General features: G+C 28.5%; 1 protein-coding gene across 1 annotated transcript; it reads right to left on the bottom strand.

The window, feature by feature from the left end:
* Nucleotides 1-1,762: 1,762 nt before the first annotated feature.
* LOC119685649 (arrestin, lateral eye-like) lies at nt 1,763-10,845 on the bottom strand. The gene is made up of 5 exons (XM_038100001.1): nt 10,757-10,845; nt 10,206-10,406; nt 5,259-5,379; nt 2,486-2,633; nt 1,763-1,890 (listed from the first exon to the last, which is right to left on the bottom strand). The coding sequence occupies exons 1-5, from the start codon at nt 10,843-10,845 to the stop codon at nt 1,763-1,765; spliced, it is 687 nt and encodes a 228-aa protein (XP_037955929.1).
* Between the last annotated feature and the right edge of the window lie 3,154 nt (nt 10,846-13,999).

Genomic DNA, 13,999 nt, shown 5'->3' with positions numbered 1-13,999 from the left:
TACTTTTTTCAACTTCAGGATCTTTTCAGCAAATATTGCTATGCAATCTTAGTTTGTTCTGTTTTCGGTTATTATTTCTATCACCGTCCTTGGAAAGAAAACATCAACTTGCGCTGCTACCGCTTCTCGTTTGGGCAGCTACTTATTGCACTCAAAGAATTTATATTCTGCGGTATTATTCTCAGTTCCGCAATATATGCAATTTGGTGACTCTATTTTGCGTATGCGATAGACGTAGCTATTCATTTATCCATGACTAGACTGGAATTTAGCGAGGTAGTAGTTAACTTGCGCTGCTACCGCTTCTCGTTCGGGCAGCCACTTATTGCACTCAAAGAATGTGTGTTCTGCGGTACCATTCTCAGTTCCGTAATATATACAATTTGGTGACTCTACTTTGCGTATGCGATAGACGTAGCTATTGATATATCCATGACTAGACTGGAATTTAGCGAGGTAGTAGTTAACCTCGCCGAAGTCCTTTGCTGGCCAGTTTTTTAGCTCGGAAATGAGCCTTGCAGTCTATCGTCCACGACTATCTGAGTTCAAACAATGCTGCCATACTGTATTGGTTCCGCGCCTTGTCGTTCCCCATGTGTTTTGTCTACCAAGATGCCTTTTGCTTTTGAGCCTGCAGGTCAATTGGAATATTACCACTAATCATCAGCATCCTTGCGGTACTAGATCACTACTAGATATTAAGGAGCAAAGCCCATCTAAACTTCTGCTGTTTTTAAGATCACAGTACGCTGAGCGTTATGAGGCGTTTAGGAAAGTAAATTCGTAGAAAAATAACAGATTTCTAAAAAGAACGAATACTAAACGAATTTCTGGAAAAATGCTTGAATTATTATTAGCCGCAATTTTTTTTCAGAGTCGTGAAAAAAACAGCATTAAGTCTGGTTGAAACAAATTGGTATCACTTTTAAAATACGCTAAATGCTTTTTTTTGATATATGTTTTTCGTTGTATTGTGTACAATATGATATATAAAAATTGTGAACATTAAAAATTAATTAAATTAAATAAAAGAAAAATATATTTAATATATTAAAATTAATTTATTTATTTATATATTTCAATTTATTAGTAAATGAAATGTTCATGTGATATTAATGGATGACTGAAATTTTGCAACAGTGAACTTTCACAACAGATTGATTTTTAATTTGGCTACATTGAAATTTAACACGTCAAATTTTTGACGAGTAAAATTTAACTCTGAAAATTTTAAGAGCATTGTTATTGCTTTATATGCTTTCTTTCGTAAGTTGCGAGTAATTTTTTGCTACTCTGAAAGAATAAATTACGGCTCTTATAACATAAAAGTTTTTCTAGTTAAATTGATGTTGAAAAAACAACTCAAACTGAAGATATTTTCACGTGTAGAAGAGAAACATTTCTTTTGAGAATTCAATTCTAATATTAATAATGCAAAAGGAAAGTTTTCAATAATTAAATTCAAATGAATTAAATGCAGGATTTTTAAAAAACATTTCCATGCTACTGCAGATACAAAATGTTCCAGGAAAGTGATTTCCTTTTTATGGTATTTGCTTGCTTCAAGACAACACGTTTCAAACATAGTTGCTTCGTACTCGTATTAAACTCACTGAACGCCATTCAAATCGAATAAAACCACTTCGATATCAATCCGAGTAAATCGTAAAAGTAAGCACTACATCGGAATTCCTTTATATTTGAATTTACGTAATCCTTTCGATACACAAGGAGGTATAAATAAAAAGGCTATAAACAATTTTTAAATTACATAAAAGCAAGAAAAGCATCGATGTAAAGTAGATTTTAATCTGACAGTTTCTTTAACGTTGTTTCGCCTTCGAAAAGGTTGTTGTTGTTGCTTACGTGCTAAATGTGTCAGTGTCGTAGCTACGAAATTATTATAATTCATAAGAAAAAAATTTAAAAATCCTGGCAGGATATATAGGTATCTGTTGCAGCACAACGTGAGCGTAGAAGAAAAAAAAAAAACTAAAAACAATAAAAATACACAAGAGCTTAGTAGGGAAAAATGCTAACAACAAAAAGTTCTTTTTTTTTTTTATTTTTTTTTTATTTTTTTTATTTTTTTTTTGCTTGAAAATAAGTTATAACCAGGATATTGAATATCTTCTAGCGTTTTTACGTTGAGACCGGATGTATCCATAAACAGGTGAAAATAATTGAAGTGGAGCGCAGTTGATAAAGCACAATGCAATAGGGGAAGGGGAACATATTCCGACAAATAACAGTTCAAAATTGATTGAGTCAAAATTTGATTTGCCATACACAGGAAATTTATTTATGTTAAGTTTATAAATTATATATGTAAATACTATGTTTTTTTGTATATAAGCAAATGCATGATTCTATGTATAAATTTTTTTATAATATTTTTGTTACAAAAATTTTTTAATTTAATTAAAATTTGCTTCCATTACTATATTTAAAAAAATTTTTTTCCTGAAACACAAAAGCTACTCACCTATAAAGCATCTGACATCATAACTAGTACCAATCGGTGCTCCATAGTAACGTTTTGCTGGCACTAATTGCACACTAGGTGGCGCTTGGGATGTCAGACTCAGTGTAAATGGATGTGCACCATCACCCAAACGTTTAACAAGTGCTTCCTAGAAAGAATTCAAATAGCAAATATAATTATATTTCTATAACTGAATTTTATAATTCATTAACAAAATTTACTTAAAACAAAACAATTTTAATACAGTGTGTACTAGAAAATAAGTAAATTAATTTAATTATAATTTTTTTCTTATGCTGATTGCTGTTTTTAAATTTAAATTAAAAAAAAATAAAAAATAAAAAACAAAAACAAAAATATTTATTCAATTAAAATTTTGTCAAAAAGAAAACACTATTCAAAATGTTATGGACCTGAGTGTTCTTGCCGCTTGAATATTTAAGGGCAGTTATAGGTCCTTATTTGGGTGAGATAGTAGTAAGTCCTTTTGCATTTGAAATTATTTTTAACGATGAAAATTATGTTAGGAAACGAATTTAATTTAATGAGTAAATAGAAATGTTGAAGTAACAGAAAAATGTCTGAAATTAATGTGATGGAAATGTCATTAGATAAAATTAAATGAATATTTTTTATGCATATTTATTGATATTTAAATAATATGAAGATGAATTTCATTCTTTAATGAAGTTGTTGGATAATTTGTTATTTATTAATTGTTTATTTCTTGAAATTTTAAATTTCATATAGTAGATTATTCAATAAGTATGTATAATAAGACATGTAGCTGAATAATGGAGAAACTGAAGTCATTCCCTGTAATAAACCTAAGGATTATAATCATGCAAATGTATAAAAGTAGATAATTGTTTCGTTGAATTGAAATGATATTCCTTATCATTATAACCTCCATCCATACACTTATTCCAATGATACTCCAATTAATGGAGGTCAGATCTGAAGTGTTTTTTTAAAATTTTTCTAAAATACACCTCAATGCAGTTTATGCAGTAAAATTATTTTTTTGAGTGGCGAGAAGAGTGAAAAGTCAGAGAGAGCTAGGTTTAACTAATAGGTTAATTGATTTTGGGGTTGATTTTCTGAACTTTGAAAGCAAGCGCATTCTTTTGATAAAAACTTATATCTTTTTTCTTCAAATTGAGTCAAACTATTTCATTTGAAAAAGCAGATTAAACTAACACATTTAATACTTTATTAAGAATTTTTTTACTGCAAAATATATATTTAAGCTATATAGTGGTTACTCAACAAGTTTGCTAAATAGCTTTTTAATCTATGAAATAACATTTTGTGGTGAATGAAGAGACAATAGTCATTTGACGTGTCTAAAACATTGGCTGATTGATGAAACAATTTGCACTTAATATATTGACTTTATTAAGGATTTTCCAAACCCAAGTTTTGAGAAAAACAAAAAAAAAACATTTATTTAAAAACATCAGATTCACCCAACATAGTTATTAGAGGAATAGGTACGTCTGACTCTAACTGTACTTAACCTTTAAATGAAGAATATAATGTTTGTAGCATAGGTAATATTTAAAAGCTACTACTTCATTTTCACTTCAGCTGTTTTTGATATCGCCGAATAACCATTATCTGTTTAAAAAAAATCTGTTGTATTAATTTCATGTATATAATTTTGGATTTCATATATGAGAAATTAAACCCTATCAACTGTGGTCCAGTGTATTAACACACAAAATCGATTTAGTCGATAAAATTCTGGCAAAGAAGATTTTATTTTGTGAAAAATCTTTATAATCTTTAATTCTTTGTAAAAATATTCTCAATTAATCCGTATGAAGGGTATTCGGTAAGGGTTCGGATTCGGAGAAACATGTATTTAAGATGTTTCTCTTTAAAAATATTTAACTAAATATTTAACTAACATGTTTGTATAACTTGCTTGTGATAAGCATTACTTACTTTAATTAATTTGTGTGTAAAAAACCTCATCTTATTTAGTTTACAAAATCTTTATTTATGAAACATTTACTAGTATTTACTAAAATGTACAAGTGAATCTCCTTCGACAGCAAGTTCTGCTGTCCTGATTTAAAACTAACCACAAGGGAGGCATTTGAAATATTTCGCTTTGAGTTAAATGAACTGCAAATGTGTGTGTTTTACGCTTGCTTTGCTAAGCAAAGCTACTCATTCTCAAGTGTTTGTGTTTGTGCTGGTGTTAGTATTAGTGTTGGCGTTGTTTACTAACTTTTCATATTTACACTTGCTTTTGTTACTTCATTCGCAAATTATCACCTGAAATAAGCTTTTCAATTTTATTGAGAACATCAACTTATGTTGCGTATTGGCGTTGTTGTTCTTGTGCATTTGTCTTCTCATGTGAACGGAAGCAAATCAAATACACAACCACAGCCTTGTATGCATGAGTATGTAAGATTCTAGTTGGATGAGTTGGGATTGTGTTGAAGTTTCAATCACAATGCAATAGTATTAGTTTTCTATTTTCACACCTATACAGAATACGTTTACGTAAAATATAAATAAATAAAAAAAATTATAAATATTTTATTCCAACTTAGAGATTTTATGCGATCGATAAAATTAAATGAACTCAAATGCAAATAAGTCAAATGCAAAAGCACAATTCAAATATAATTTAAAATGTAGACTGAATAATATATTTATTTATTACTTTGACATAAATTGTGAAAAGAAAAAATTCCACAAACAAAAACAAATACAAATGAAAATAAATTGTCATTATTGAATCTCTTCAACTTACTTGCAACGGACTCAAGGACTCTCGTGCAGGTTCTTCGTTGCGTGGCCATATTTGATGTAACGACATAATGGCCTCATTACAAAAGCGCAGACCCATTACCTCCTCATCCTCACGACCATAACTGTCAAAATATAAGAAAAAAATAGAAAAATATAAGAAATTCTTAGGCACTGTGAAAAATGTTTGAAAAATTAGAATTTTAATTGCTGTGAAAATGATTCGCTTTTCGCTTCTAATGTTTTTTAAAATGAATAAAAAAATGAATATTTAATGTTGAATAAATATAAAGAATTGTTTAATATAAAGAATTGTATAATGAATGGCTAGAATAATTTTATGGCTTAAATATATATACAAAAAGGTGTACTACAATATATTAAAGTATTTTTATTTTTCAAGTGTAAAATTGTTTAAATAATATCTTTACTGATTGCTTAAGTCTAATTGAAAAATCAAAGAGAATGAAATAAAATAAAAAAGTTCAAAAAAAAAAAAAAACTAACAATAAAAAAGAAAAATCTTCAATATTATTTACTAAAGTAATTAAATTAGATATTAAAAATGTTTTTGCTTTGTATTGGACAAAGCTTCAGATTCCTACTTTGTATTCAGTTTTCATTGTTGTTTTAAATGTTTTTTGTCCCATTATTTTTTTTAAATTACTATAATTCAATTAGTATTGTAATACATGGTTTATTTAATACTATCACTTCCACAAATAATAAGTATAACTTTCAAGAATATTTGATACGTATTTTTCTTTCAATGAATCACAATAAATCATTTCAACAAAAACAACAAGAGCCAATATAAGAACTTATATACAATAAGAATAATGCCACGACTACAATAATTCAATTAGCTCAACTATTGCAGCAATATTTCAATTCAGTCAACTATTGCAGCAATAGTTCAATTCAGTCAACTATTGCAGCAATAGTTCAATTCACTCAACTATTGCAGCAATAGTTCAATTCACTCAACTATTGCAGCAATAGTTCAATCGGTCAACTATTGCAGCAATAGTTCAATCGGTCAACTATTGCGGCAATAGTTCAATTCACTCAACTATTGTAGAAGTAGGTCAATTCGCTTAACTATTGTAGCAATAGTTCAATTCGCTTAACTATTGCAGCAATAGTTCAATTCGCTTAACTATTGCAGCAATAGTTCAATCGGTCAACTATTGCAGCAATAGTTCAATCGGACAACTATTGCAGCAATAGTTCAATGGGTTAACTATTGCAGCAATAGTTCAATGGGTTAACTATTGCAGCAATAGTTCAATCGGTCAAGTATTACAGCAATAGTTCAACTCGCTTAACTATTCCAGTAATAGTTTAATTCGCTTAACTATTGCAGCAATAGTTCAATTCGCTTAACTATTGCAGCAATAGTTCAATCGGACAACTATCAAACCAAAAGACTAGAATTGATCATTAAAGAAGATATAGTCTTACACCTATATAATGCAAGATTTCATACAAGTTTTTACAATTTGTTTTACAATTTGTATGGAATGTACATATTACTACAACTATGATATTTCAAAAATTAAATATCTTTGGATTTTCACTTATTTATTGTTTTAACAAAAATATTTATTGGATGGCAACCCTTTAATTTTAACCGGAAATAACAAAAATTTCTTGTAACAGTTTTTTATTAAGTGAAATTATACGAAGGTGAAGGTAGTAGCTATACGAAAGTGAAGTCATGCCACTACCACAAAGACAGCAAAAGATATTGACCAAAATGGATCAAATTCAGTGAAATATTTATACAACAAAACAAAGCAAATTATATTTTGTATTGTGTTTTGTTTAAAAATGATATGGTATCAATATAAACCCTATTGTACAATTCTTTTATTTCAAATAAAATATTTTATATTTCATTATAGTGTATAGTTTCTTTATATTTCAATGAAAATTGTGGTAAATTTTTATTAAACAAATTTCACGTACCTTAATTGGACTACAAACAAACTTTTGTCAATTTATTTCATGAAATTGTATCTACACACTCGTATCTACACACTCGTATCTACACACTCGTATCTCACAGTCATTATCAAAACAAACACTTCTGATAATTGTTGCAAGACTCACAGTTCAACCATTTAGTAAAAACCAAAAAAAAAAAACCATTGAGAAGCAATTTTGCCTAGTGGGCAATAAATTCTTCGAAAATGTATTTGCTATGCCAGCACAAAGGGTTGTGCATTGAAAATTTTGAGTACATGCAATTGATGGGGCAGTTTCAGTTTGAAACCATTCATAATGGTTACTTTGATTCAGAATTGTAGTTGTCAGTATGAGGATATGTAATTAAAAATTCATAGGGAAAGTTAACAACTTAAACTATTTTGAAAAGAAAGTTACGAAATTAAATTTTAAGATACTTCAAGAACAGAATTTCAAAAATCTTAAGTGATTATCGAATTAATTTCAAAACCGAATAGAATTTCTGATAGGCAATTAAATCTCTTGCATATCAGCATAATGAACCCAATTAAATTTTTGCTTCCACCTTCATTTATTGAAAATAATTGGAGTGTGATGATATTAAGTCTGAAATTCGATAGATACAATACAATGGATATAATTGCAGTGCCATTTGTGATGTAACAATAGGTCAATAGAGCGATTTGTGTTTGATTAAAATGTTACTTAACTTAATTATAAACAAATGAATTAAGAGAATATCTTCGGTTGATATGTATAAGTATTATTTTAATTAGAATATTAGCTAATTAAAACGTTTTAAATGAAATTCAATTAAAATTGATTTTATGATTACATAACGTAGATAAAGTTCAGATGCGTGCAAATCTGCTAATTAGTTTTGACGTAAGGTAACTTAATACAATAGCTAATTAATTACATTTGAAATATATTTTTCTACATTTATATTTGCATACTATAGTATTGAGTAAGCAAAATAATAGGTGAATAATATCTTTTTATATAATTTATTTATTTAATGTAAGAAAAAATAATGGAATTTTATTGAAATTTATATTTTATGTATATTTTACCTTCAGCGCAGGTAAAATATGGAAATCCGATATTTTGTAAAGTTTCTCAAGAGTTCTTGAAAAAGTGACATATTATTTAAGTCATTAAAATATAAATTACTTCAATTATTTTCTATGGTTTTTCTTTCAAGTGCCAGATTATATTTCGAACTCATACTAAATGTACCGACAAAAGGCAATTGAACCGATGAGGATTTTAACACATTTTTAATTTATTTGAGTTGAGTTTTATACTGCATTGAGTAGATATGATTTTGTATTATGGTTTGATATTGTGAGTAGCAGCTTTACTGTTAGAATATATTTCATACTAAAAAGGCATGTGTGGCTTTCTACTCTTGTTAAGGGATGTTTGAATAAAAATGGGAGATTTGTCCCGATATTACACACTGGATGTATACGGCCATTGTACGTCCAATTCTCACGTATGGCGCTGTCGTTTGGTGACTGGCTCTGAGTAAGAGCTATAACATTGATTAATTCAACAGAGTTCAGAGGACGCCATCTGTTGGCAGGAGCTTTTAGGATGACCCCCTGGAACGTCCACGGTTTCTAAGGCTGAAATCGTAGCAAACCTTTGATTGCCAGACAGCAATCAAAGCCCTTAAATCTTTCATAACAAAATTAGAGATAGTAAAGGAATGAAGAGAAGAAATCGACGATCTAAATAGGTTGGTTGATATCACCCTGGGCTGACAATTTGGCCCGCTCTAGTGCTTCCCTGGGTGTGTCACTGACGGTACGGGTTCATATTACCCTAGAGACCATTAAGAGAAGTACTTGCCTCTAGTTTTTGCAACTTACCAATAACAGATGGAAAGCACTCAAGTTATGTGCAACTTTCAGGTTAACATGGCCCACCTATAATAAAAATAGATCCTCGGAACCCATCAAAAGAGAACGCGTGAATACTGCAAGACTTAGTGTAGTTCTTTCTGATCATTGGTGTTTAGGAATCCACGCAGAGAAATTGCGAATTCCTCATAATCCTCACTACAGAAGTTGTAGAAACCCGGAAGAAAAAGAAACCATAATACATTTTTTCTGTAAATGCCCGGCTTTAGCGTCTAGAAGATATAGGTTCTTAGGAAGATAATTCTTTGATAGTTTATCAGACTGTTCATTTGGGAAGACGAAAGATCTATTAAATTATCTAAATTCAGCGGGATAAATCCAGTCACCACTCTTCTATTTTAGGGTTTCTTGCGAGGAATATGGTAGCATATGGCAAAAAATCGCTAATTGAGGTACGTGGAAGTTAACTAATGGCCTGCCATTACAACCTACCAATCAACCGTATTCAATACTGGTAATGAGTGTAGATTCCTTTCTAAATTCAGTCGACAAGCTTACTAAATAGCAAAAATAGAATATTGAAATACACCGGACGAGCCCGAATTCATATGAATTGTGGGTAATATTATTTATATAAAATTGGTTAATTGTTTTTAAACCACTTTCAGATAGAACAATATTATATAGTTGAGCAAGTATTAATAATTATATATATATATATATATTTATTAGTTCCCGCAGACGGCGAAAACGCCATAGCTGTAAGTTTTATATTAATAATATAACTTTTATAGATTTCTATGTAACACAATATATTTAAAATGAAGTAAAATAAATCTAAAATACTACTTTTACATACTACTACTACATTTATTAGTAAGTAGTAACTCTGTATGAATAAAGAATTAAGTTATATTGTTGAACTGAATTATGAAATACAATAGTTGTTATCAACCAACCGGTTGATGAATACACAACCGATACACAATATAGGAAAAAGTTATTCAGATAATAAAAATGAGCTTTACAGCATGACGAAAGTTAACTTGTAAAAGAATTAAATATAATTTTTGGAAGAATACTACAAAACTAGAAACAAAATTATAACTTACCGAAACGTCAAAGTCAGCTGTGCATACACACGATAACCTTGTATAGCTTTTGGATCAACGAAAACAATACCACGTAGTATGGATGGACTGCTGCCCGATAGTGTTATCTCGCGTGTCGGTAGATAAAGTGTAATCACACAATTCGGTGAAGTTTTTTTATATACACGTTGTGTGCCAAATTCATCTTTACTTGTTGTTAACCTAGAATATTAAAAAAATGGGTGAATATTCGTACATTAAAAAAAAAATAAAACTAAAATTTAACGAAGCTGCTAATGATAATTGTTTACATCATGTAAATAAAATATTACACCCACAACAAAATACCCGTAGCCTAGAATATCGAAGCTACATAAGCACATTACATTTTTGGGCTGCACCTAATTTCACTTAATATTACTCCTTCCTTTCGTGCCGAGTCCAACAATACTGACTGACGTCAATATATTTTTATTACTGTTACGTACCACGCTCAGCAATTTCAGTGTAATAGGAAATTACTCACATAATTAATTGCATACTTTCAGGTAAAACACAGATACCATGTTTACAAATCGATGCATTCGAATGGGCAATAGCGTTTGTTTTTAGTACTTGGTAATGTGAATTCAGATGATTTGTAGTCCCATCCCAACACCATGTTATTGTACTTGACTTTAATTGCTGTATCTGCTAAATTTGTACATTATTTGTCTGCTATATCATCGTTAATTGCAACATTAAAAGAGTTTGTAGACATTTTAAGTGATATTAAGGATAAACACACAATATTGGGATTAATTTATGGCATTAGGATAAAGGCTCATCATAAAAAAGTTATTGTTTACACACTTACAGCAATTAGAACTGTTTTAAATGAAATGTAATTGATATGCTATGATTGTACATTCAGCTGAAATGAAAATTGTTGACTTTTGTAATATAATATATGCCATCATATATCATCATTTACATTTTTAAAAAGTTGAAATTATAGTTATTTTGACATATCTTTAATAGTTGTCTAGTCAGCTCATAATCATTTTTTATTAATTTATTTGAATTTTTTTTATTTTGAACTTTAATGATTTTTTTAAATATTTTAATATACTTTTTTTACATCCCATTTTTCTTCTCTTCTCAATTCTCACTTTTTTTATAAATTTTTCTGGTCTATATACTTTACTTAAATTAAAAATTTAGTTTAGAGTTTATGTTATTTTATGTCTTATGTACTACAACTATTTTCTGATTTTACTTATAATCCAAAACTTTTTTCTCTTTTCTCTTTGTAATAATTTTTTACAAATATTCTTTAAACATAATTTTTTTTTAAAGAATAAAATATTTTTGAATAAAGTATTCGTGTTGCTGTAAAGCTAGACTTTCTTTGTATGGTGACTTCAATAAAATTAAAAATAAATTTTTGTGTTTGTCCTTTATTTCTTTCTTTGTTATTCAAAACCCCTCTGAATAAAATATATTAAGAAATTTTCTTTATGCTGGAACTTAAAAAAATTATAGCACCAATGCCATTGCAAAATCTATGAACAAACAACATTTTTACAACAACAGCGATATTGTCTTGTGTATTATTTTTTTTGTGTTTTTTCTTTACAAGGCATGACACTTGGTGATATGGTAATTAATACCATGATTCTGAATAAGAAATAGCAGGGTAAGAAGCGGTTCTTGGCAACTCTATTCTCTCAAATAATTTTTTATCTAAAATGACTTTCATCACAATTGGATTTTTGGTATTTCTGTTCTCTCTAATATGTTTTTTTGTAAAATGAGTTTCATCATTTTCATCGAAGAAATTATAACTGCCGTAGTATCCAGCAAGTCGCTGCGAAAGTGATTATTGGACTTACGGTTCAAGTTATCACTTTAACCAATCTCTGTATGACCTTATTGTACAGCCTATTATGTCTAAAATTTATTGAACTGTATTGTGTAAAATAAAGAGTCATTTATTGTCAGAGAATACTTTAATACTTTATTATTATTAATACTAATTACTTAATATATGAACATTTTTAAATGATTGCTTCGGAACATAAATATTTTTGTGAAGGTCTACTAACTAGAATATATTTAGTATTTAATTTTTTAGTAAATGTTATTGAACATTATTCTTAATTTAATTTTTTCTTAAGTAAAAATAAAATATAAATCAAAAATATGTAACATTTCGATATAAATGAAATATCAAATAATGTGCCTTTCATTCGAATGAGTTACAAATTAAATAAATAAACACAAAGAAGACTTCCACCATCATGACAGGTTACATGTTAAGATGCTGCAAAGTGTTTTCTGACTTAGAAAATATTTTTATTAAAAGTAAGACAGCATAACTCATTGTGGCTTTTCTAGTAGATATGAGTAACATCAAAAATGGCAATAAGCAGCATCACCTAAGTTAGTTTCTTATGTTCATTGCTTCAACCTTAAACTGTCGGTTTAAACCCATCCTGTTGACCAACACTACAGTTGTGGACATTTTTTGAACTGAAGTTAAGAAGGTGACATTATTTGGTTCATAATAGTTCAATTATTGTGAGTGGTTTCTTAAAAGTAATTACTTTAAATTGATATTAAATTGTAATAAATGAAACAAATGTCTTAGATAAAATCCAATAGATATTACAAACACTTTTATAATAATATCTATAAAAATTTTATTATCTTTTGTTGCTTATTATAGAACCGTAAATTAATTTCGTTTTCTATAGAAATTGTTTTAATTTTTATTTTTATTTTTAACATTAATAATATTTTAGGAAAATATGATTTTTTTAATTATTATAAAATAAAATGTCTTATAATAGGATGAATTTTTTTTTTTATTTTTTTTTTTTTGTGGTGAAGAGGTGGAATGCTTTATGTACCATCAGATCGACCGTTTTCGAAATGGTGTGCCCCCTACCTGTCCACTACCACTACCTCTTCGGCGAGAATAATTCCATCTCGGCACCGCTTACACATTACTTTGAGGAGGGTCTCTTTTATGTTGGCATTTCAAGCCATGCTCTTGTGAATATGACCACCAGTAAGTGGTTTAAGAAAATGTATCACAAAAAGATGTTCAGTTTAAAAGATATTCAGTTTTTTTATAGAATATATAATGTTTTTAATTCAGTTAAGAACAAATATCTAATAATACGATGAGTATAACCAGTAGGTGTTTATAAGAAATTATATTGTAAAAAACATAAAAGTGGTGCTTAGAGATATATAAATTGTATATTATTTTTAATTAAAGAATAATTAAATGTCAATAAATATATTTGGTAGGTGGATAAATAAATTTGTTGTAAACAATTTAAAGATATATATACGTACATATTCATTGTATATATATTGCATCCAACTGAAGAGGAAGAATAAATGCTTATAATATAATAAGTGTGACTAGTAGGTGGTTTTAAGGAAATCTATTGCAAAAAAACTGACTGTCTTAAAAGACATTGTATTGCAAACACAGCTTCTTATAGGATATAAATTGTACGACGAGTATAACCAGTGGGTGTTTGTAAGGATATTTATTTTAAAATACCGGAGTGGGCTTTAATATATATGTATTGTATACTATTGTTAATTAAAGGAAGAATATTTTGTTTAATGTTTATCATATTATTAGACATTTATTCTTACTTCAATCAAAAACATTATATATATATATATATATCTATATGTATATATATACATTATATATATTGTTTATAATTGCGGTAAGAAAAAATGTCTAATAATATAATGATAAGTACCTATGACCAGTAGGTGTTTTTAAGGAAGTATATTGTACAAAA

This window comes from Teleopsis dalmanni, chromosome 1, assembly GCF_002237135.1.
Source record: "Teleopsis dalmanni isolate 2A chromosome 1, ASM223713v2, whole genome shotgun sequence".
Lineage (NCBI taxonomy): Eukaryota > Metazoa > Arthropoda > Insecta > Diptera > Diopsidae > Teleopsis > Teleopsis dalmanni.
Note: the sequence above shows the minus strand (reverse complement) of the source record. Positions and strands in the feature narration are given on the sequence as shown.

Coding starts and splice junctions, on each gene's coding strand:
- LOC119685649 (XM_038100001.1), bottom strand. CDS start 10,845: ATGGTGTTGGGATGGGACTACAAATCATCTGAATTCACATTACCAAGT. Junction 10,407..10,756: donor CCATTCGAATGCATCGATTT/GTAAACATGGTA, acceptor TTAATATTCTAG/GTTAACAACAAGTAAAGATG. Junction 2,634..5,258: donor AGTCCTTGAGTCCGTTGCAA/GTAAGTTGAAGA, acceptor AATTCTTTCTAG/GAAGCACTTGTTAAACGTTT.